The sequence below is a fragment of the Pelecanus crispus genome, chromosome 9 (assembly GCF_030463565.1).
Source record: "Pelecanus crispus isolate bPelCri1 chromosome 9, bPelCri1.pri, whole genome shotgun sequence".
Taxonomy (NCBI): domain Eukaryota; kingdom Metazoa; phylum Chordata; class Aves; order Pelecaniformes; family Pelecanidae; genus Pelecanus; species Pelecanus crispus.
In genome coordinates this window covers 32,849,545-32,874,863 of record NC_134651.1, presented here as the reverse complement: position 1 = coordinate 32,874,863, position 25,319 = coordinate 32,849,545, and the positions used below count along the sequence as shown (strand labels likewise).

The 25,319-nt window shown below is 44.3% G+C and overlaps 1 protein-coding gene across 1 annotated transcript; it reads left to right on the top strand.

Moving 5' to 3' along the window:
• Positions 1 to 181: 181 nt before the first annotated feature.
• SLC31A1 (solute carrier family 31 member 1) lies at positions 182 to 23,626 on the top strand. Its single transcript, XM_075716663.1, has 5 exons — positions 182 to 196; positions 19,408 to 19,563; positions 21,874 to 21,946; positions 22,346 to 22,514; positions 23,166 to 23,626. Exons 2-5 carry the CDS (start codon positions 19,453 to 19,455, stop codon positions 23,365 to 23,367), a joined length of 555 nt encoding a protein of 184 aa, XP_075572778.1. The 5' UTR covers positions 182 to 196; positions 19,408 to 19,452; the 3' UTR covers positions 23,368 to 23,626.
• The last annotated feature ends 1,693 nt before the right edge of the window (positions 23,627 to 25,319 follow it).

Below are 25,319 nucleotides of genomic sequence, written 5' to 3'. Positions count from 1 at the left end.
GGGACGGGAGCGGCGCGGGGCGGGGAGGGGGAAGGCGGGCAGGGGAAGGCGGAAGGAGGAAGCCGCGCGGGGGCGGGGCCTAGCGGACACGTCGGAGGGGGCGGGGCCTAGCGGCGCGACGGAGGGGGCGGGGCTGGCAGCGCGCGGTTGGCGGGGTTGGCGGGGCAGAGGAGCCGGGGCTCGTGGCGGTCGCGTGGTGAGTGACGTCCCGGGGTCAGGGGGGCCTCCTGCCCCGCCACCCCCGCGTCCCCCGCCGCCGCCCGAGGGGGCCCGCGGCCGCCGCCCCCCGGGCGCCCTTGGCGGGGCGCGGGGGCCTCGGGCCGGGCGGGGGGCGGCGGGGGGCGGCCTGTCAGCGGCGGGGTCGCCTGAGGGGGACGGGCAGCCCCGGGCCGGCCCACGACCTGGGGGAGCAGCGGGCCGCGGCCTCGCCGGGGCCTCTCCGGGGCCGGGGGGGGGCGGCCTGCCGAGCTGGCCGACCTCGCTGAGGTGCGGAGGGAGCCCGGCGGCCGCGCGGAAAGCGCCCCCGCAGCGGCTCCCCGGGGCGCAGGGGGAGGCTCCCGGTGGAGCTGCCGGCCTGGCTTTGCGAGCAGGAGCGTGTTTGTTCCCAAGGTGACAGCTGGGCGCCCTGCGTCGCCGTGTGCTGTCCTTGCTGGGAACGCATGCCGCCGTTCTGCCCCGGGCCCGAGGGGAAGCCGTGACCCCTCCGGGACTCGGTGACCGGCCCGTCTCCAGGGCGTGGTTTGGCTTTGCCAGAGGGTGGTTTCATTGCTCTGCTTGTGCCGCTTGGTAGCGACCCTGCAGATCTGTGGTACGCTCTCGGTACGGGAAGGTTAGGGACACACGGGCACCGTCGTGCTCCGGATTTGGTTCTCATACTTCTAGCTTACCGAGGGGCGTCAGCTGCTCTGTAATACACTTTCTTCTTAGCATCACAATAGTTTTCTTGGTTTTAAAAACATCTGAGCTGGCCGTCGTTAAGCAATTTTCCACCTTTGCCTCGTAGCTTGAGAAATATGCCTCTTTCGTGGTTGGTTGTTTTTGGGTTTTTTTTTTTTTCTTCCCTCTTGAAAAGCTGGTATCTCTAGGTGCTTTGTGAGACCCACTGCCTTGTCTTTAAATTCAGTACTAAAGAACCGGATGATGTTGAAATGCAGCAAAACTGAAGGCAGGGGAGGCCAGGACAGCAATAAGGGTTGAATAATTTCCTGGCCTTAGATATTTTCTGGCACTGATTGGAAATTTGTAATAATAGTTGCTTTTAGGCTGTTTGAGCACAAAGTTGCCAGGTCTGTTGTAGCACTGCGTTTGCAGTAATTTGGGGGTTTTATTGCAATGAAAATACAACATGACTGGGGTATCAGTGATTTCGCTTCTAAAGGGCAAAGGCGTGGGGAAGTATTAAGTAGCTTTTTCATTGCAGAATGTGTGATTGTTTTAGAATGGAATGTGCAAAGGGTCAAGAGCCTTGTTTCTGTTTAAAAAAAACCCACAAAAACGCACACACACAATAGTTATGCAATAGTCTGATGTAAATTCCTAATGGGAGCAGATTGTTCCTATCTTGATATGGCAGGTGGACATGAACTTCAAATAGGAGATGTGGTTCCTGTGTTCCTTAGATGAAGAGATAGTTTATTGCTTTGCCTCCTTCTGTATTTTTATCACGTTAGCACTCAAAATATATTTTTTTAAACAGTGAAGACCTATGTGGCTAAGTCCTAGTGTTGCACTTGATTTGAGTTTTTTTAGTTACAGGTAATTTTAATGTCTGTACCCAACTCTTTTTTTTTTTTTTTTTTTTTTAAGTACAAAGTTTAACTTGGACTGTTGGAAGCAGAAACATGACAGTTCTGGTACAATCAAGGATTCCCATCCTGTGAACAACCTCTTAGCTGAGAACCTGATACGCTTTCCCATACTGGGGCTGGCAAGTCTTAATGTCAGTGAAGTGGGTAGGTAGCTGGTAGGGGTATGTACTGCAGCACTACGGCAAGCATCACACATCTAAGCCCTGTCTTAGCCACTTCTCACTTTTTTTTATTTAAGCTTTGTTCATAGCCCTCTTCTGCATTTGAGTTTGCAGTGGGCTTGTGGCTGCGTATGAGTTGATAGTCATAGACCAATTTTTCCTGTTTGTGCTCAAATTCCAAGCTTCAGAATGCTTAATAGTGTGGCATTTTGTGCAAAGGTGGATTAAACTCTCTTCATACGTATTTATTAAATTTGCTTTTAATCCATTTGATCTTAACTTGCCTCTGCTTGAGCCTGAGGTAAATAAAGCTTTTGCAGTATTTTTCATGAGTAACAATATGTGATCTTCTAGGGTAAGTTAGCATTCAATTTAATGGTCCCAATTCATATAATTTATGATGTAATATTTCCTGAGGCTTTCATCAAGCTTTGAATTATGCATTACTTTTTTCCCATCCTTCATTAAAAAGGGGGCACTGGAAACAATATGTAAATATTGCTATTTAAATGCATGTTGGCTTTGTAACTGTGGATGTGTTGGTGAAGCTGACTGTGACTGGCCCGCTGCACAATACAAAATTAAAGTGATGCTTTTCGCTACAAACACAAAAACTTTTTCAGTAAGCAGTTTTTTTCTTCTTCCACTCAATCTCCCCCACCAGAAAAAAAAAAAAAAAAAAAAAAAGGATTGAAAAGAATACAACTAGCAGGAGTTGCAGGGTCCCACATAACTTTGTATTGGGAACTGAGAAATTTTGTATGGCTGTTTTCTACTGCGATTTTGCTGCTTGTTGGAAGTTACAGAGGGTTATTTTAATTTCATATCAGATTTCTAATCTAGAGCAGCTTTTTAACCAGGCTGAGAATTAGAATAATTTCTGCCAGGAGAGAGGAAGAATTAAATAAGCTTTCCAAGTTACTTTTGCATGTTTGCTTTAAAAGGTATAGTCCCTGCCACTTACTCTGACTTGAAGTGGTGCAAGGACAAGAAGGTTTGTGTTTTCTCTTTTTTTTCTTTTTAGAAAAGAGGTTTGGGAGGATTCTTCTCTCACCCCTTTACAGTGTAACTTCAGGTTTTGGATTAGTGAGACACTCTATCACTGAACAGAAGCTTAATGCTTGAGAAGGGAAGGCATTAAGAATACTAATCTTTAACACTCTTCTAGTACAAATAGATGAGAAGATCTACTGTATTCACATGGTGAGTTTTGAGTCAGGGCCCTAAGGAGCTTCCTTTCAGCTGTCTTGTTTTCCAGTTAGACATTAGGTCAGAGAGAAGACAGAATTTTTTGTTCTTTGAACTAAAATGCAATATTTTCTCCTTTCCTTTTTGGTTTCTGTGTTTGCTATAAAGACCCCTCTACCCAACAGAAGACTTTCATGCCTCTGCAGACCTGCCTTCTCCACACTTGACTGAAGGTCACCCTGAAAGTTAGCAATAATCTGCATCAGAATTTTGTGAAGTTGAGCTGAAGCAAACTGCCAGCACGAACTTCTCCAGAAGTCTGCCAGGAAATCACTGGGCAGGTTGGCAATTTTTTCTTAGGGAAGGATGAAAAAGACTCAATCTAGTTTATGTTGCTTTTCACTGGGAAATCCAATCTTAGTTAATCTACTCCATTGCCTTTTGTTTCAATCTAATTTTCTGGAAATGTTCCCAATCAAGTCCCAGGGGACTGGAGACCCATGATTTTTTCATTAACCTTTTTTTCAGCTGAAAGCTGGAAGCTGCTAATACAAGAATAATGGGACTAGTTATTGTAAATAAATTAAACTCCTGTTTTGCTGCACTACAAATTAACTTTCTAAAAGCTTTCATTTGTTGGTCCTGGAAATAGACTTTTCTGGTTTAGAAGCCAATCTAGAAGCAGGAGTCTGTGATGAAATAATTCCTTTTTGTCCTCCTTCTCTGTTTCTACAGTCATCTTCTCAACGTAGCTTTCGCAACATGTCATTTCTTCTGTCTGTCTCACCAGTTCATATCTGCAAGGGTCCTGTTGATTTCCAGTGGCACTCAAGCACCTGTGATTGCTAGCTAGAACGATTGCTTCTGTGGAAAATATTTTAAAATTTTCTTTTTGCTCTTTCACTTTGCACGTATATAGTAGTAGAAAATCCCACAGTCGTACCACAGATGCGAATGTCATTTATAATCCATTTAAAAAGTTGTACATGCATATAATCTGTTCAGTCTAGTGTTTATCTAAATTAATATAGCAGACCATGGTAGCTCTAGATCACAGGCCAAAATGTTGTACGTGATTGGGCACCTTCTATTCTCACTGCATGCTCAGCACATCGTGATATCAAGCCTAAGAAGCTGGGAGGAAACTAGGAAAAGAATACAGCTGTTCTACCATGAAACAAACAGCAAGTGCACCAAGTTCTCTCCTGAGACTTTGTGAGTGCTACTTCACTTTAATAAAGCCTCCTTTTCCCACACATGCTCATTAGTTATCAAGGATTCAAATCTCATTCCTCTGATGAAGGTACATGATCTTGGAATATGAGCTTTGTGATATATTTAGCTCATCTTTTGGCTAACCTGGACAAGAGAAATCCCGACAGTCTTGGCTTTTTTTCTTTTTTAAACACTTAATGCGTCTCTTCCTGGGGTAAAGAGTGTGTATGGTAAATACACTTTCAGGCTTTTTTTCACATTAGAGATAATTTAATTGGACTTGGATTTGTAGGATTAAAAAGTACTTTCAGGCCGTCTCCAAGATGTTGTGCACTTACTGAGCTTACAGGCTTACACTTGTTAGCCAACCGGCTAGCCTGCTCCTTTGTGAGCTTGGAAAAGCAGCTATTTGAAAGGTATATGGCTTCAGCCTCCTGATGGAGATACTCATCCCTGTGACACCACCTGCTTCTTGTCTGATTTCTTTCAAATGGTAAATGTACTCTGTATGGGAAAATTGGAGCAGCTCTGTGCCATCCCGGTGCGGGCTGAGTGCCTGGCCCCAGTGTGCTGTGCAGTTCAGCAGCTCCCTGCAGCTCCTGGCTGGGTTCTTCCATATTGTGTCTGGACGGAGGCTGCACGGAGAGCCAAGGGATCCGATTAATCAGTTACTGCCTCAGTTAACTTTTCCTGCTCTGAAAGGCATTGTACTAAAGAGACTTGACGACGTATTGTCACAGCTTGACTGCATTTTCAAGCTTGCATCCTTTACTTGGGAAAGAAAAACACTAACAAACATGGAGCAGACTCAAAGCCAATGCTCCCAGCAGGCAGGCGATCCCAGTTCATTCTCCTCCAGCCCTCGGGAAGTGACCACAGCGGCTGCTGTCAGTGTAGCACTCCGTGGGAGGGCAGCGGAATACCATATGCATTTCCGATATGGTAAGTCAACTGTTGTACATCAAAGTGATAAGGGAAGTTGAAGCTCAAGCTCCTGAGGAACACACCCAGCCTTGGAATACTGTGGAAGTGAAATGCAACCCACAGCATTGGTCTGGTTTTCTCAGTTGCTCTTCTATGGTTCCCTTGTTTGTCTGAGTTCCAGGTCTAATGGATTTGACAAGAGACTGAGTCATGATTTCTGGGTTCTCTGCCAGGAGAGTTTTATACAAATCAAGTTACCATTGGGTTTGGCACCTTTCATTTACTTGGGATAAGACATTATCTCACACGGACATACTGAACGTTAATGTTTAAGGTCATGTCAGGTGAGACTGAAGGATGCTGGAGGAAAATGTTACGGGTACTGTCAAATTGAAGCCTAAACAATTTAAAAGAAAAATACTTGGGAATTTTACAGCTGCCTTGTGTTCCTGCTACAGGTTTGGCTATACTTGTAAAGCCATTTTTGTGCTGTTCTCTTCATAAAGGGTGTAAACAGAGAATGGTGTCTTTGGCTATAAGATGTCCTGCTATATGGACAGTAAAGCCTAATATGCTTTATTCTGACTGGTTTGCTTCTTTGTTAAGACACACTAGTTTAAAACACCTTTTGGCAGTAGCATGACTTTTCTTAATTTGCTGAATTACTTAAGTAAAACCCTCCAGTAACCACGATAGTAGGATCGGATCATGTGCCCTGCTTGTCAGTTGATCCCTTTTTGTGGAACTCTTGCTTTTGATCTTGCTTGAAACCACTGCCCCTACAATAAGGGCACTTGTATTGCAGAGCACAGTACAGCTGTACTTCTTGCACTTTTTCTTCTTTGTCACATTTTTTCTTCCATAGCAATTGCTGATGCCAGAGAGGTCAGAGAGCCAGCTACCTTGACAGAATTTATCTTATACACATCGTTGAAGAATTTCTGCACAATTTATGATGTATCTGCCTTACTATTTTTTACTGCTCCTCCAAGCTCCTAAAAACTGGCCTGTAGCTTTGAAAATGTCACGTTTCTTCATTATGAGGTAGATGCTAAAGGAAACTAAGCTTGCTTTGTTACAATATCCAAAAGCAAGCAAAACACTCATTTCTCTGACAGAGAAATTAATGTTTGAAATGTGTTTTGTGTAATGTGTTTGAAAGTCATCTCTGCAACACATTTAATCTGGTCAGGGAGTTCTAAAATCTCTTTGCATTTTTGCAAAGATCTCATGAGGAAGACTCAGGAGTTATTTTCGCTATTATGTGCAGCTTTATGTGAGCATCCCAGTCCTTGGTCTGGTCCTAACATGATTGGCTTATGCCTTCAGTGGGCTGCATAGTCTGAGTAGTAAATATTTATCTTGGGTCATATGAAATCTTTGGCTGTAACAATAGGGATTGTCAATATTTTGTGAGGGATGGTTTCACCTCAAGTAGAATGTAGCAGAAATCCCTGCTACTTCAGCCTTTACCCCTGTTTCGTACAGCTAGGAGAGGCTGAATATAAATATTTCCCACTGACTATATTGCAGATAATGGGTCTGGTTTGAAATAGGCTGCAGGTTGGGCAATAAATAGGCTTAAAGCGGAGTAAAAGTGATCATAGCTAAATCCGAGCAGTAGTTAATGATTAGCCTTTGATATAGATAATGATATGCGTTCTGCTTGTCAGCATTATCTGAAAGTTTAGAAACTTTGGTCCATCTCAGACTTGTTGCCTATTTGGAGAAGACTCTTCTCCTGGAGGCAGTAGGTGGAAACCCTGTTTCTAGAATAGTAAGTACTCAGCTTTTTTTAGCTCTGATTCATTTCTGCTTTGGATTAAACAGCTCTGTGGCAGTCTGAGGGTTTGAAAGCTAGATGAAAAAGGCAGTGGTCAAAGCTTAATTAACAAGGAGTTCTGAAGGGTGGTTTTCTTCTTGTCCAGATTCTCAAAACATACCTGAAAGCCAGTTCAGAATTTGTACAAATGTTGTCTTTTCTGGGCTAAGTCTGGTTATGGTGTTGAAAAACAGCCAGAGGGGAAAAATGTTATTTTCTGCATGTGCAGGTTTGAGTAAATGGCTAGGTTGTTATCAGCTGACCCGTTAACTTAAAACTATCTTTGTTACCACTGCACTGTAGTGCCTCGGGCACCGAGTTCAGTGGAGGGAAGATTTCTCTGCCAAAGGATTCACAGGATGTTCAAGGACAGGAGCTTTTTAGTTCAACTACAGGATCTGTATCTGGGTCCATAAATGATGGCCTTGCTCTCCAGAGCACAGAGCAGCTCCTCACCATCTCTGCAAGAACTGACAAGTCCGTGACGTGTACAGGTTATCAAACTACGTATGCAGTTGTCATGCTCAGAGAGTAATAGGGTGCTGACTGGGCAACCTGCTCCAGCTGAGCCTGCTTGAGCAGGGAGTTGGACTAGATGACCTCAGGAGGTATCCTAAACCTCAACGGTTCTATGACTGAAAATCTTAACTGCAAGTCCTCCTGCAGTGACATGTAGAACAAGGGCGAGTAGGATAAGACCTGGGAATCTTCTGTGAGTCTTCTGAATTGTCTGCGTTGATGGACTTTAGGCTCCCTTTTATGAGGCCTGTAATAAACCAGTGCCATCCACTTTATTACCATCAGCATTAGTTTTATCTACATGAGACAAAGGTATTTATGATGTTGCTAGATAGCGTCTGTGATCTTGCACCTGTATTAAAGGCCAGGTAATGCACTTTTAGGGCACACTGAATCACATTGCATTTTTGCAGCTGAGGAAACTTTTGCTTGCTTACTTGGGAATGCACTTGTTGACTCCTGGTTTCATTTTGTGTTTCCTGAGATTACAGTTTTACAGGGCTTAAGGCTAGAAGGCACCGTTTTAAATAAATCTGGTCAGAGCTGTTTATACTGTTTAGCCTGGTATGTGTCCTTCCCACTTCAGCAAACCGTGTAGCAATGGTTTATCAGGTATTAACTTGCAAGTAGTACCCTGTCTCGCATCCTGACATATCTAACGTTCCTCATAGATTGAATGCTTCTGCATGTGGCCACTGAATGGTCACAAACAATAATACAACGCCTTACCCTCTGGACAGAGACACCCTTTTTGTGGGAGACAGGATGGCTCCTTTTCATACATACCGATGCTGCAGGTGGCGTGAACCCGCAGGAATCTGGATGATGAATTAGTGAGCATGATGGTGAATCTTGTGCACAACAGGGGTTTTTTTTTCATTTGAAGATTTAAGTTTTCCCTTCATTTAAAAAAAGTCTGTTGCAGGTAGAAGAATGCATGCTAGAAGCTGTTCTTGATTAGGGCGTATAAAATAGGAAGAGAAATTCTTCACTAGGCCTGGGTTTTCTAAGGAAGCAGAAGTTGTCTAAGATACAGTTCCAAATACTAATTTTTTTTAGATTAAAAAGTTTTTGAAGAGTATTGCAAGGTTCAGGACTCTGCCCCGCTTGTTCCTTAGTGTGCGGTGAGGCAGCAGGATGTTTCCTGCTCTCTGGCCACATGGATCAGATCTCCCTGGTCACCCGTTCCAGTGCTTGGTTGTGTAACGTCTCTGCAGAAACCACGGCAGAGGATAAGGAAGTATCTATTTATTCAGGAAGTTACATAATCCTGGAAAATACAGGTCACATGGCAGTTCTTTTCTGCCTTCTCTTCCCTGCTGCTGTCCTCTTTCTCTCCACTGTTAAGAAAGAGGGTTAGGCAGCTTCCTTCAGCTGACAAGTGAGTGCCAAGTGGTTTTATAGTGAGAGGGTCCTTGGGTGATTTCTGACCAAAAATTGTGCAGGGTAAGCAGACTGCACTCAGCTATTCTGGCATCCCAGCAAGGCCTGTGAGCCACTGGGATTTAAGCCATTCTGCCTTACCTCTGCTTAAACACAGCATGGTCCCTGAGGGGAAGGGGAGGCCTTCAAGTTTCTCCTCTCTGGATGCTGAATACTGGGTATTTTGTGACATGGGTACATATTACTGTGTTACTGTTTCATACCTTTGATGATCTGAGGAAGAGAGGTGAAGCTACGATAAAGTGGCCTGCCAGGCTGCGGTCCTGGGTTAATTGCTTCAGAAGTCTTTGACATGCATAGGGAGTGCTGAAGAGGTTCTTACTGTAGATGCCTTCCGGGAATTGCCTTTGATGGAAACTTGTTAGTACTAGCTCTGAATTCACGCTGGCGTTGGCTATGAGAAATTTTGGTCTCTGACATGCTTTTGCAGGAGCCCTTTAGCCTGGATGTTTTATAAAGAAACTGTGATGTAACATCCTCTGTCAGTTTTGGCATCTCTAATACCATGCTTTTCTCTCCAGATGAGTAGTTGAGTCAGCTTTCGTATGGCATCGTATGGCATCTTCTCTGCTTTGGGAGCTGTGGGACTGGCATTCATTCTTCAGGTCTTGCATGTTCTGAGGTGCCTCAGTTCTGCTGCTCTCCATAAACTTCTGTGCTTCTTTGGGTGTCAAAAAAAGGGGATGACTGCCTCATCAGCTAGACAGAAAGGAGAACAATAAGCAGTGCAGAGCAAATACAGGATCCAAAAGGCTAGTCGTGGAAAAAATAGAGAAGTGAAAACAGGGAGGGGGGGAATACTGCACATGTACAAAATGGAAGAAACTGTGCTTGTGATGGGCTTGAGCATGGCTAGTCGCTCCTTCTGAGTGCAGAAGTCAGAAGTGCTGCAGAACTGATCTGCTCTGGCTTTGGCACCGAATATGACACTTGCAGGTCCTTGTTTTCTGTGCCCAGCGAGAAGTGCTGGCTGGAGGTGGGTGCTGTTCTATGGGAGCTGGAGCAGTAATGTGAAAAAGGGGAAAGTTTTGTGACACTCAGAGATGAACAGGTAAACTTTGAACTACTGAAGAGATCCTAATTGCCTTTTAATTGGTACCACCTTTGTCACTCTTCGAGTTCACTGTCTGCTGATGTAGCATCTTACCTTTCTTTATTGCTGTTTGTTAGCAGGAAAAAAGAAACAACTTGTGGTTGACATGTCTGTTCCTGGCCTTCTGCTTCTGGTCAGTGGGTGGGCAGGCGGCTCTGGGCCAAGCGAGCTGTGCTTTGTTCCCTGAACTGCGCTTTTGATTTGCTCAGCTTATAATAGTCCCTCTGGCTGGGGTTGTTAAAGATGACCAAGGGTGGAATATGCTCAGATCCTTTGAAAGTGTCCCACTGGGGATTTCAGGTTAATTTGGGCTCACTCGGGTTGAAAGTACTTGTGTTTTATCAGAATGGTAGCAGGTTATTGCTGGTGTAGTAGAATACTTCCGTTCATGTCATTTCTGACATCTGTTTCTCCAAAACTTGTTTGTTGTGTCCTGCCTGGTTGTCCTTTGCGTGGATAAGAGCCATGCACGCACAGTTCACCAACTATCCTCAGCCTCGTGACAGCTTTCAGCATCTGTTCATCACCCGAAAATAACTCCCTTGAGCCATGCTTCTGTGACAGATGTGCGCTCAGCAATGTCTGCAAAACAGACAAGCACCAGGCTGCATTTTGCAAACCTGTACCCTGTGGTGTTCATGGGAGCTGCCAGATCCAATTCCAGTGTCATTCCTAGTATCATGCCCTTCCTACCATTTTGCATTTGTCAGGGCAAGGACTGCGTTGTATTTGCAACGGCATGAAAATGATCTAGTCAGATGTACCCACTGCTTTATTCTGAGCCCAAAAGCTTATTGCGCACCTTCAAAAATGTTTTCACTTTTAGCACTGTATAGGGGATGGTAAGAAGCAGCTTGCTGCTGCTGTGCTGAAGAGATGGTGTTATTGTCTCACGTCTTGCCAAGAGTGGGGGCAGCCTGGAGAGCATGTGTAGGTGGTGACCCCAAGATTTGGCCCAACAGTTGGAGGCATGGATCAGTCTCTAAGGTTGTAGTTCCCTCTTGATGTTCACTAGTCTGTGTGGGAGTGTGTCCAGGATTCTCTTGTAGATGAGGGGAGTTTCTACTGATTCCTGTGCTGATGTAGTCCCCCCTGCATTGGTGACCTAGAATTTGTGAGAAAAAGAGCCAAACCGAGGAGTGACGGCATTGTTTCTGTCACCTCTTGCTAAAGGTCGATGTGGTCACTGTGGAAGTAATCTTACCTGCTCTACTGAGGCAAGGATTGAGAAGTGGCCAGCACAAGTGGAGGAGCTGTTGTGGAATGGAATAGAAAAGAATGGGATAGTTAACTTGGAAGGGACCTACAATAATCATCTAGTCTAACTGCCAGGTTGTAGCTTGATGGAGTTTGGGACCCTTTGTGAGACAGCAGAGGATCACTCTTGGATCTTGATGCAAAGCTTTGTGTGCATTCCAGGTGCTTGAACCTGGGCTGTAAGTGTGAGACTTCTCTAGCAGAAATTCGGTTAAAGCCAGGAAACATTGGCAAGGACTCCTCAGTTTTGCCATGCTTCTCGGGAGTATCCTTCATTTATTGCTTTTCCATCTCCTGTAGTTTCAGTATGGCTGAGCAAAAAGCTTGTCTGGAGAAAAGTCTGTTGCTCAGCCCACCTAACTCGCCATTATTTTCTCCATACGTACACACCTCTTGCCAACATTTCTCAGCCTTTCCTCTGATGTTATCAGTCTTACAATCTTAGGTTTTCTGCTCTGCAGGATTGTTTTCTGCTGCCTTTCACTTCATTGGGCCTGTTAGTAATGACATGGGCTGGTATGATGCTCCGCTTCATGAAGTTCAGTGCATTGTCCTGTAAAGAACAGTCTGTCCTTAGTTTTTGGGGGCTTTTTGTTCAAAGATGTAGAGATTTCCTGAGGAGTCTGCAGAAGCTGGAGGATTAGGAATGACCATCCTCTTCTAGGGAAGCAGATCAAGCAGGTTCTCTAACAGAAGGTGACCAGACAAGTTTGCTATGAAAATAAACTCCATCAAACGGATGTGATTGTAGCCATGCTGAGAGGAAGAGCTCTGGCCCCTCTCCTAGTAATGGGGATTGTGCTAAGTGAACGTGACCAGCTTTGCCTTAGTTGTATAGCTGAGTGTTGCTTTAGTTCAAAGCAAAGGACAGGACCTTAAGGGTTGAACCATGCTGATACTTTATCAACTTCTTTTAATCTTCATTTTAATTAAAAGTTGATTAATGTGTATAACTGTGCCAAGCTGCCAAATAATGTGCAACTCCAGGAAGCCTGTGTGAGCCAGCATCTCAACTAGAATCTGTAGTCTGAAATTGGACCACCTTTTTTTTTTTTCTTTTTTTTTTTTTTTTTTTTGCTATGTCCATGAGCGCTATTGTGATAGTTACATGTGGAGGGTGCAGCCTGTCTCTTGGGGACAGAGCAGCCCTATAATGAGAGGGACGAACATGTATTGGTATAAGTGTGGAATGTGGGAAAGAAACACAAGGATCTGGTAAGAATAAAAGCAGCAAATGGTGGCAGCCAGGAGCCCTGAAGGATAGAGGTTTGCAGCTCAGATAAGTGTGAGAAAACAGCAAAATGACTCCACTTGGCAGGGCTCTCTTGTGATCTTTGCAAAGACCTGCAGACCCACCGTGAGTTCCCCCAGGCACCAAGGAAGGGGCATGTACTCTCAGAGCGTGATTATTGGCCCCAACCATGTGATCTGGCTGTACTGCCAGAGAACCTGAACTGAATTCTGGCTTAATCCTTCACCCCCAAACCTCCCTGCATGGGTGGCATGAGGCTTTGCTCCACTCTCTCTCCCTGTCCTGTCTCTAGGGTTTGTCACCTTAAGAAGGGGTCGCCTTAAGAAAGGATCTGTCTCAGCCTGGGCAAATACTGTTAAGTCATGGGCATGGCTCATGAACAGTGGAGCGTTTTTGATATGCCGTATTCTCTGCCATCACCTTCAGCATCCATGACTGTGCTGTAATGGTTCCAGCCTGGGATCCTTGACGGAGGTGATGACAGAGGATCAGTTCTCCTGCGTGGCTTTCTCGGGAAAAACTAACAGTCCTGTAGGTTATTTTTAAAAGCCCATTCTTCTGCTTGTATTGTGTATGATAGCTGCCAAAGAGCTGGTCTCCATGTGCTACCAGCTTGGCTGCATCTCCCTTCTAACGTCCTTGCTGACTGCTTCCATCTCTGCATCTCACAGTCTGCCCGGACATCATCCCAGTTCAAAGCTGAATACAAGATGTTGTCTGTAGCCCTGCTCAGCATTCTTTTTGCCCATCATTCTCCTCTCCCTGCACTCTACCCTCTGGCATCTCAAGGTGGACATCCTCCAGAGTACCTGTGTTCTCCCTTCAAAAGCTTTTGAAACCCATCTGTATAAATAGCTCAGCTGTATCCCTTCCATTTACAGGTGTAGAGGGAGAATGTGCCCTCTGTCACACAGTGTGTTTTTCTGCTTGACTCCGCTGATCTGGCTTGAATCAATTTGCAAGCTTCTCTGGTCATGGACAAAACCCATGAAATACAAACTAATGCAGCCTGACAACCTAACCCTCAAAATGTATCGGAGCTCCTCTCCCGAGCTGTTCCCTTCCCTTTCTTGCTCTTTATCTGAACCTCTTCTAGTGTGTTGAGCTTTTAGGAAGCCTTAAACTTCTGGTAAAGGCTTTTGGTTTGGACTCTAAGGTGGTGACGCAGTAGCAGGCCAAGCCATGCAGTTCTGCTGTGACCTTGCAAACATCCCTTAAATTCTTAATATAGCACTAAGAACTCCTTCTTCAGGAGTTGCGCAAGGGAAAAAAAGAGGCGTGCAATTAAGAGGTGTGCTGGGCACAGCACAGTCCTTCCTTGTGTGTCTGAGTTCCAGCCTGGGTTGCTGAAGTTGTTTGGGAGAGCTCCAAGGGGAATTTTGGCACTGGAGAACAACAATGTGTATCTGTAAAACGTTATATTACATTACTGAAGAATGATCTATTTGTTCCTGTATCTTTAAAGTGTCTATATAGCGTGACCCAGGAGGGCTCTGGCTGCCGTTGCTGGATACCCCTACAATATGGACAGGCAGAATTGGTCTGTCCCTCAGCTGTGCCTTTAAGCAGCTCTGGAGCTAAGCTGGGATCCTGGAGGAGTCACAGCAAGTCCACCCATTTGGAAGGGAAGCAGTTAAAGTTGTCAAGTTTGCCAGGAAATTGAATAAACTAGAAGCAGTGCTTAAGTCTCATGATGACAAGCTCAGACCATTCAGTGGAGATCACGGTTAGAGCCAGTGAACAGTGCTGTAGTGTCTGCAGACTCCCTGCTTCCCCTCCCACCTCCATTTACAGCATTTTAAACAAAAAAAAAAAAAAAAAAAAAAGGATTGGGATTGAGACCACAAGCTCAGAGCCAGTGGAGCTCAAATAGTCTGCCAGCTGGAATGCTGTAAGTAGAGCACTAGTAACTTTTGGTTGTCTTTTCCATTACTTATGTGTTTTATGTGTAGCATTCCTTTGTGTCATGCAGGACTGAGACGTACGTGATGTGTAAGCAAGAGATCTTTGCCTTTCCAACTTGCTATTTTTAATCTTCTTCCCTTGGATTTCTCTCAGGAGCTTATATTTTAATTCTTAGTAAACTTTACCGGGTCTTTTTCACTTCTTCAGGAGAAGAGAGGGACCTCCTGACCCTGCTTGCTACCAAAAGTGTTGATGGAGAGACCCTAGGTGAGAATCACTCCAGCTGTGTTGAGACAGAAGTCTGGAGGCTTCTTTGCAGGAGCCAGCCCCGTCAGCTTGGCTGGTGTGCTTGCTGCTGCTCTGCATTGGGCCACTGCAGCAAGCACCATCTCTGTTGAACAAGTAACTAGTGTAAAGGGGACTGAAGAGGTGGGTTTTGGGCAGAGCCAGTGGAATTAGTTTTATTTCTTGCTTTTTCAGAACTGGCATGGGAAAGATGAGGTACTGTTTTGAACGGAAGAGTTTGCTACTCTAATGGACATGGATTTAGGGCTCCATTGTTAATCCTGTTAAGACTTCTGATTTGGAAAGGGGCTTTGTTCCTTTTGAATGTGATTTTAAGGAAGCTCTGTTTACACGCCGTGTTTCAGAACGAGCTGATTTGTAAAGTACTGTCTGGGAGCTTGGGAGATCCTTCCCATAGTCTGTCCTGTTTCTGCATGTTCTGTGTTTCTGCATTAAAAGGTTTATCTCCCTTGGGTGTCTGGAAGGCTGTTTGCCACAGGAGAAACTCTGTGATTTACTGTGGAGTGGCAGGATTCTGGATTAACAGGGCACAGGCAATAGATTGGGAAACTGTGGTGGTGGTGATGTATAATGGCAGTCATCTTACGGCTGAGACCTGCTTGAGAAGACTGCTTTGTGTTTGGTGTCTCACCAGGTCCAGCTTGTTTACCCGTTGTTTCTGTTGTGCACTGGTATATGATACCTGTCTTTCCTCCCAGTCTGTGCCTTGGAGTTGTGAACACAGCTTCCTTATATGTGTGAGATGAGGCAGCACTGGTTAAGTGTTGGTGGAGGGTGAAAGTAAGTCCTAATGCTGAACTTGAGCTAACTGTTGTCAGATCCTACTTCTGGCTGCACATCTCCCTGAAACAGCTTGGTTTGCTGAGCTGCCAAGGTGGCATTGCAGCGGAGGGATAGAAACCTCTATCTGAACAGAGCCTACCTGTGTGCTGAGGTCAGTCATGCTCCAAGATGATGGCTTAAAGTAAGAGAAGCCCTGTGAGTAGCTCTGAGTCTTGCTGTTTTCCTTAAGAATTTGAGGTGCCGTGAAATGGAGACTGTGGCTCCTCTGACCAGGGGTGACAGCACTGAGAAGGGAAGAAACAAGCCCTAGAGACAATTTCCTCATTCCTCTCTCCTGTCCCACTCTGTTTGTTTTCTTATGGGTAGGCTACTGCAGAGTACAAGAAATTTCTTGTGTGTGTGCATCCCTGGTAACAATGCAGCATCGATGCAGGTGCACCAGGATGTCTGTGCCCTTCAGGTGTGTAAATGCTTCGAAATACCTGAGCCTGCTGCAGCCACAGTCTGTTCAGACCCCCTCTCCAGGGCGTGCTCAGGAATCCAATCCAATGCCTCTCTCTCTGTGCAAACATGTGGAGCAAGCAGCAGTTGAGAGATCAAGTCGCCCATTCAGACAAAAATACCTGCTGCTGAAGTGCTAGGTTTGTACAAGACTAAACCTATTTAAAGAATTTGCAATAATGGAAACTTCTGTGTGTGGATTTTTTCCTCCAGGTATGGAGTCAGACTTGTTAAAAACAGCACCCTTCTTTTCGTGATATGCACAGCTCCATGTCAGTCAGCTTGTCTCTTAAGAGTCTGTGCAAGCAAACCAGAGATTTGCAGCTTGAAATATTGCACAGCCATTAACCTGTTGCTGCTGCTGCCCTAGGTGTTGTTTTTTACCCCAAGGCACAGGTAGAGACCTCCTAAATTGTAACTCAGAGACTGATTGTACTGGGGTGTTCCACTGGAAGCGATTTATCCACAGACATTTATCCACATGTTGGTTGTGTTGGTTACCTTTAGTAACACAAAAGACAGCTGAAGGGGTTCAGTCTAGGTTCTTTCCTCTTATGCTACTTAATATCCCATCCTTTTCAGGATCTCATAAAATGTCTTTCAGTGTTGGGTAACTGCAGTGGGGGGTTGGATGTGGCATTGGAGCACTAGTATAGCAGGGCAGGAAGGAGCTACACAGGTGAGCATCAAGCATGCTCTTTGTACCCTGTACCAAGACCCTGCCCATCCACATGCAGCCACTTGTGGATACTTGACCTTCTTGTTTGTTAATACACTGTAAATATCTAGAGAACTCATCCGCTATTTCTCCCTTTCTGAAGACCAGTGATGGTAAATTAGTGAGAAGTTGGACACAACCCAACCATGAAGGGAGGTTTTTTTATCTGGTAAACAGCCAGGGCTTCTGTGGAGCATGTCGGAACCTGCAGAGTTTCGTGGGAACATGAAATCCTAAAATGAATAAATAATCAAATTGGACAGTAGTCACTAGCGAGAATGTTGCATCCAAAGCAAAAGCAATGTACCAGTCAACTGAAAGAAGAAGAGGGAGGAGATGAGATTTTGGCTGGGGGAGAGGGGCGGTTCTTAGGTTACTTCTTTCCTCTTGCAGCACACTTATCTTTGATCCCATGGTGTAAAGCACTTTGGCTGTTCTTCTTCCTTCCCTGCTGCAAAAGACGATTTGAACTTTGTGTGTCTTGGCAGAGGATTCCTTTCCCAAGTGTTTGTATTTTGGGACTTCAGTTCTAGCGCTTGAACTTTGCATCTCTGGAACTATATAATCTTCAAAGCTGTGCTGTATGAAAATCACACCATTTGTTCTGCAGGAATCCTTTGGTAATGCTTTTCTGTGTCAGGTAAGCTGCTTCTTGCATTAGTCTCTGTCTTTTTTTCCTCCCCCTGAACATTTTTCTGAGCTGTTTTTCTGGTCTTAATATTTAAGCACAAGTCGGTGGCAGAGTGAGCTAAAAAATATTAGCTGACATATGGACAGGGAATACATTCTGCTTTTAGCCAGTGCCATTAGATTATATTACAAATTAACTTTCCAGGGGAGTTATTGTGAAGATGCCTAATGCAATAAGAGATTGGCTACAAACTTCATCTGCACAGAGATACAGAAAATACCTGAGCTGTGTATTGCTGGTGTAGCTTATACCAGCTGACTTGGGTGCATACAGGTGCTTACTTGCATTATTGAATTTCAGTGTTTGCAGAGTGTATTAATTCTTTCTCTTGAGTTCTTCCCCAGCACTGCTTAGTTTCCTTATTTTCCCCAAATCTTTAACTTCTCTCATTGCTCTTTTTAATTTAACTCCAAAGCCTTTTGAGATCACCCCCTGTCACTGATGCTCTGCAAGGCTGCACTGGCAGTCGTGTTCTGGGCCACCGGTGATTCCTGCACCACTGTGTCATAAGGTCACTGTCACAAACTGAACCAGCTCCATCATCAGCTGGTTGCCATTTGGGGTTTTGTTTGCTAGTGCTGCTTTCACTTTAGAAAGCTCTTCTAGAGTTTCATTTCCCCTTTCCAATCTAAATATATTCATACCTATCTATTCAAACACCATACTGTCTTTTAGTTTAAAAAGCTCTTTCTTCCCAATTGTAAACACTCCTGATGATTTATCTGGAAGGAAGTACATCTCCTCTCTTTTTTTTTTCTTTTTTTATACTTTAATTTCATAAAGTGTCTGTGCTTTGTTTTTTATTTCACTTGGTTTTACTTGAGTGCTGGACTAGACTAGAAGGGTACACAGTATTCCAGACAGGGTCTAGTACAGCAGTGTCGGTACTCACTTATCTTTAGTGGTATCTCACCTGGACTATGCTAGGGTTGCCTTTGCCTGGCTGTCATGCTGACAGATGCTGTCGTTTCAGGACTGACTGGTATTCCCAGGTTGTTTTATCTCCTGTTGCTGTTTCCACCTGGTGACTTTTCATTTCACACCAGAAATTGTCCCTGGTTCCATCCCAAGTTGTGCTGGGGTGCAGAGTGCAGAAGCCATGTCTGCATCTAAACACGAGGTGTATTTTTATTTTTAACATAGTGTGTCCAGACATACCTGATTTGCAGTAACCAGATTAGGGATTTGGACTGGCAGCCTTTTGAGTGTTTCTCTTATTGTGTGTAATGTGATTAGATGGGAGATGTGACAATGTAAAGCTCATGGAAATGAAATTGGATTGCCTGTGGCTATTGCAGACCTTTGCCTGGTAATAGCAAAGGAACCACCTAACATAATTGCTTTGTTAAACATGTTCCCAGCAAAATGTGTAACTGTCAATTAAGAGAAATATTGTAATCTGATCCTTTAGTATATGCAATTTAAAATGGGGCTTGAGATATTTTTGCCTCTTGCATGACTGCTGTTGAGAAGAGACCTTGTGTTTTTTCCTCTTACAGATAAGAAATGTTCCTTTATGCTGAGCACTTGTCCCTGTGTGCTACCTCAATCAGATTAGGCTGCCTGTCTGGCTAGAATGTTTAGGGTGGTGCAGCAATATGATGATGTAAAGCTCAGAGGGACACACCTCCTTTAAATTGTCCTCCTTGCTTTGCTGTGTGTTCTCTGTAGTCAGAGTGCAGGACTGTGAGGATGCTTCAGAAGTTTATCCAGAGGCAGTAGTTCTCAGTGACTTAGAGTATTTTCTCTTGCAGTAGCGGTAAAGAAACCATATTCTGTTTAGAAAAGTGCTGCTTATTATATTTTTTTGTTGGTTTTCAGGGTCCCGCTTTTCTACGTGCCTTTTTGAATATCTCTGTCATAAAGATGTCTCACGATCACCACATGAACAGCTCCATGTTGCCAACCACGCATCCTCCTGAACATCACCACTCAATGGCAGCCCCAGGAATTCATCATGGATCTCACATGATGATGGTAAGTGGAAAAGTCATAATTAACCAGAGAGCTTTTCCTTGTCTGTGGTTCAGAGTAACTTGTCATCTTAAAGACTGTGCTCTTGAGAATTGGAAATTAAACTTAGCTTTGGAAGGCATGAATTGGTCCAGTTAAAACACAGACCCCATTGTGGCTCTTCTGGAATGAAGGAGTGGCATGAGGTGATATGCAACATGAAATGTATTTTAGAGCTGGAGATCCTTTGGCAAATGGTCTTTTCTTGCAAAAACCTTTCTAGCAGCCAGCCTGGTGCCTGCTCTCTAGCCAGCTAAAGGCAGAAATGCAAAGTAAGCATTTTCCTGTAAGAAATGAAGATGGATGGAGTTCTCCAGGCTGTTAGGGTTAGCAAAAGCCTTAACTGGCACTGAAAGGATTGCACACTAGTATGATGGATTGTGCTGACCTGCAGGTGACCAACCTCTGTGCCCTTTTCCTCCTGAACTTTAAGTATGCACTCAGTTTGGGGAGCAGTGTGCTACCAGGGCTCTTAGCCATGTTGGCGTTAAGGCTGTGTTGGTCCTGAGTCCTGCTGCTCTAGCTAACTTTGATTTAAACAAGTACAGACTTGTGCATACTGGCATCACTGAAGCTTTGCAGAGATCCTGGCCAGAGTTTCCATGGAGATGACCGTAGGCTCTGTGTGTAGCCAGTTCTAGGGACTTTTTCAGCTTTTTCTCCCTTTTCTAAATACTTTCAGAGTGAGTTTCAGATTATTAAAACATGACTCTTTATGGTTAAACATTGAAAGGAGGGGAGAGAGCATGCATTGCCATTCCAAGTGAGAATATACTCAGGACTGTATTTTGCAAGCCTTGAGTTAAAGTTTACCTGCAAGCTGTGTGCCCCGAAGAAGGAATCAAGAATCACTGCTTCTACTTATATTGCAAACAGTATCATAGCAGGAGAAGAGAGCACTAGAACAGCCTTCCCCTTTGTGAACATGGCCAGTACAAAGCCCAGTAGTGCTGGTGGAACTTGCAGTCCAGCATTGTCACTGATGTCCTTGTGAAGCTCTTCATATAATCTAACAACTAAGTATTGGTATTCTCTGATCCGTTACTTTCCATATACATGCTGTTTCTTTGCAAGTGTCAAGTGCTCTTATCTTCAATGGATAGTTACAGGACCCTTCCTTACCCTGCAACTGAAAACTGTGATCAATTGTGCAAGATTTTGAATGAACATTGCATGTAAAACTGTCAGGGAAGGAAGTAAATAGGTACAGCATCCTAGATAATAGACTGAACACATTCTAATATATGCATATTCTCATTCCTCACTTGCACCAAGTAACAGGCTGTGTTTCAGCTGTGGTTTATGGAACTAGGCTGTAACACTCTTTGGTTTGTGTGGGTTTTGTTTTAAACATAAAAATGTTAAATTCATTAAAGAAATGGAAGTACTCTGTAAAAGGTGCTTTATAGTAATTCCTGCTCTGGGGTAATGAATGTCTGCTGATTCTTACGGATGCTGAAATTAATCATAATTCTGATCTTCAGCAAATAACCTTAATTAAGCAATGAGGGGAGTTCAAAGAGAAGTTGCTCTAGCTTAGTGAGTACTTCACATGTGAAAACACTGTATGCAGCATGTGGTCAAAACATCCATTTACCTGGATGGGAAGATTATATGAACTCCAGCTGGCCGGGGGGATCTTTGATGTCTCCTCTTCCACAGCATTCAGCATGCAGGTTCAGGAGCCCTTATTTTCACCCAGGGGAAGCTGTGGTCCTGCTTTATATATAATATTCCTTGTTGTACCTGTATTAAACAGGCCTCTATTTCCCATAGGATATTAGGAGGTTCTGCAGGGAGACAACAGTATGCTGACACAGTGCAGGATGGGACCAGAGGATTCAGCTATACAAGCCCTTATCCGTATGAGCTCGTATGAGTTCAAGGTGGGGAGAAGAAAGTGCCATGTACCCCAGCCCATGAGTAGTCATGAGGAGGCAAGGATGAGCTCCACAGAGACATCCCCAATCCCTGACTACTTCTGGTGCTGAGGAGAAAAGGAGCTCCAAAGGCAAGGAGAAGGCACTTCTCTGTAGCAGGTACTGCCTAAAAGAGCTGCCTACTAGAATTGGAACCTGGAGCATCTTTAGCCATGTCTCATTTGTGTGTGTTACACTAGATTTACTGAAGAGTTTCTGTGAGTCTATCTGGTGACCAACTGAAATGATCTAAGTTCTTGTCATAATACAAAAACCTTTGGCTAAATCTTCTTGTGAGCTCCATCTCGGGATGAGCTTTTCGCACTCATCTTGATGTTGTCTATGTTTTGGGCAGGCAATGACTTTCCACTTCAGCTATGAGAATGTGCCATTGCTGTTTTCTGGACTTACAATCAATACTCCTGGAGGTTAGTAAAACTGTCTTGTCCAGTCCAAACAAAAACTTTGCAATTGATTAATGTTTCAGGAATTACCTTGCTATTTATGCCAAAAATATGCAGGCACACTGCGTTGAGTCTGTTTTAAATGGCATCCGTGGGGTGAAAGAAAAAGGGAGATGTTTGTATAGTTCGAGAATTTGACTGGTCTTATTAGCAAAAGCGATTGCTGGTTTCACTTCATAGGTGAAATTCCAGTTATTGTATGGATGAAATTCACATTTACCATCTGTACATGTGTGCACACAGTGCCCAGCCATGGCCTGTGCAGTGTGACGTGGTTGTTGAATCACACAGTGTCTCTTCTGACATGTTTTGAAGCAAACATCTGTTGTTGCACAGATACAGTAATGTTTCCTCTTTTGTCAGAAATGGCTGGTGCTTTTGTGGCTGTCTTCTTCCTGGCCATGTTTTATGAAGGCCTTAAGATTGCCCGAGAGTGTCTGCTCCGTAAATCCCAAGTCAGCATTCGCTACAACTCCATGCCCGTGCCAGGTCCCAATGGCACTATCTTGATGGAGACGCACAAAACCGTTGGGTAAGAATTTCACTTCATTCTAAGACAAATTTATTCAGCAGCTGACAAGGCAAAAACTGGGACAGAAAAAACTTTATGCAGCCAGTATAATTCTCCGCAAAATATATTGACTCCAGATTGGGATACTGCTTGACACTGGAGGACACTGTGCTTCAGTCATTTGGCCACCCTTTAGGATGGGGGACAAAAGGAGGAAAGCAGGAAGGAGTCAGATAAGCTTGGATATTTCCAGATCTGTAACAAACACATTTGAGGAGTTCCCAGGAACAGAATTTGGGTGTTATAGCCAGCATCCCTGACAGAAAATACGTAGGATCCTTCTGTTGACAGGTAGTCAAAGCCTCTACTCAGAAAAGAAGCCATTCTGCTTATTGAATGTGCGCGTAAAATAAGCTTGTAGAAGTCTGTTTCTCAGCTAAAAGTTTTGTCTTCCAGTAAGTACAACACGTTTGTTATCAGTCAGCTCTATGGGGAAAAACACAATTACAAGTGACAGACGCATGCAGAAGTCTATGTTCAGCCTGCTTTGTGCCATTTCATGCCCACCTTGGCATCCTGTCAGCCTAAGAGCTAAGTTTCCTCTTTGGGGATGTGCATTTTCCTGCCTGTGTCTCATGGATGATGACTGTTCTTTGGGTTTTGTGTTCTCAGACAGCAGATGCTGAGCCTCCCTCATCTCCTGCAGACTGTACTGCACATCATTCAAGTTGTGGTCAGTTACTTCCTCATGCTTATCTTCATGACATACAACGGATACCTCTGCATAGCCGTGGCGGCAGGGGCAGGGATGGGCTATTTCTTCTTCAGCTGGAAAAAGGCAGTTGTTGTGGATATCACGGAGCATTGCCATTAACACCGGATGCTGCCCAGAAGCCTCTCCACCCCACTGCTCTCTTGAAGTGCAGCCATCACGAGGACTGGATCATTCCTAAGCTGAAAGAGAAACAATATAAAGAAAATCAACTGGAGTTCACCACAAGTTCCTAGCTGGGTTGTAGGGATGTGAGGAGCTGGGATATGCTGCTCCCCTTGCTGCAGACTGGCAGCAGGGTTGACTCTTGAGGGTCCTGTGGTAGCCATTCTTGGCTAGGATTTGCTTTATTCTTAGATTATGCCATGATTGAAATTAGTTGGCTGACAGAAATGTAGAAATTATTCTTTTAAAAAAAAAAAATCAAAACATTTTACTTTTAAATTTAAAAGCTCATCTGTGAGGGGTTTATGAACCATAGGTAAAGATCAAAGTTGCCAATGGAGCCTATGTGTGTGAATGGCTATTTTAATTTTACTTTTTTTCAATATGTACATAATGCCAGGGGAGATCTCCCTGGCATTGTGGCTTTTGGGGCCAATGGCACCTTCTGTTGCAGAAGGATTCAGTCTCTGAGGAAGACTTGGTGCTGCACATCAGACACGCTCAGGTGTGTCCTGGCAAGGGAGTACTTTGACATAAGTGTGTGACTCATGTGCTTCAGGGGGGTCTAAATGAGTCTGTCTTCCAAGCCCATCAGAGTATGATGAGTGTTGTTAATCTTCTGATGTATCCAGTAGCTTTACTCAAGTGGTAACATTTGAATTTGGCTGCTTTCACTTCCAAATCATGGAAATATACGGAGTAGATGCAAGACAACAATTGCATATTTAGAGGGAAAAAAAATTTTAAATAAACCATTGAACCTGCATTTACTTCATGTTGAATTGCACCTGGGTGGATCTAGAGATAGACTTTTGGTTTACTAAAACTAGTTCTGTAAATGAGGCAAGAGCTAAATAATGATTTCATGACACTAAAGGTTAAAATGTCTGAAGAGGGCATTCCTTGATTGAGATGAAGGAAGTAAAACAACCGTGTGCCTGTAAAGGAGAGATTTGGGGAAGAGAAGAAAGAAAAGAGAGGACTACAGCAGCATTCAGTCTCTTCTCAGGTGAAATTTGGAGCAGCTTGGGCTGATTAAAAAGTGTTCCTGACCCAGATGACTCCTCTTTGTCTTAATAATCATGCTGTGACCATGTTAGCTTGGAGGTGCAAGAGTTATCAGTGCCAGTAGTAGACAAGTGCTGTCGCGCAGTAAAGAACTTCCTGTTCTACACATTTCACAGGCAAGACAGGCTGTGACACAGGCAAAAACAGCTTACTGCATACATGATGCCCAGAACATGCTTTGGGTTTTCTAGGGAGCAGTTTTGTTTTAGCACTTTGTTATTAAACTGCTTCTTGTTCTAGAGAATGTTGTGCAGAGTATGGTGCAAAGCTGGAGTCTTCATTCTATTCAGGATGCCCAGTTTGTGCCAGTAACTGGCTGAAAGGGAAGACGGTGGGATTTTCAGAAGGGCACTGAAAAGCAGGCACCACTTTCAGACTGGGACTGATGTCTGGGATGTGCCATGAGAACAGGGAATCCTTTTGAGATGAATGTATCTGGGCACATGCAGTAGCGGTTTTTTCTCCAAAGATGCTCCTAGTTGCACTGTTAGCGGTAGCTGTGTAAGGAAAGCTGATCTCTGAAGAGGAATTACATTTCGTTAGCCCGTAAGCCTTACAGGGTGAGACCTATCCCTGTGTTTGTGGGTTCTTCACTGTGCTGATGCTACTACATTAGCACAGAGCCCACCCTCGCCCTACCAGCCTCTTTGGAAGGCAGTGGGAAATCTGTTACTGCTGCTACCAGGATCTTGAATTGCACCATTAAAGCCAGCTGTCCTGGGTTGATGCCAGGTATTTATCTGGACATCTTGTTTTCTTTGGGCAGTGCAAATACAGAATAAAAGGAGATGAGTTAAAAGCAGGCTCAAGCTTCTAAAGAG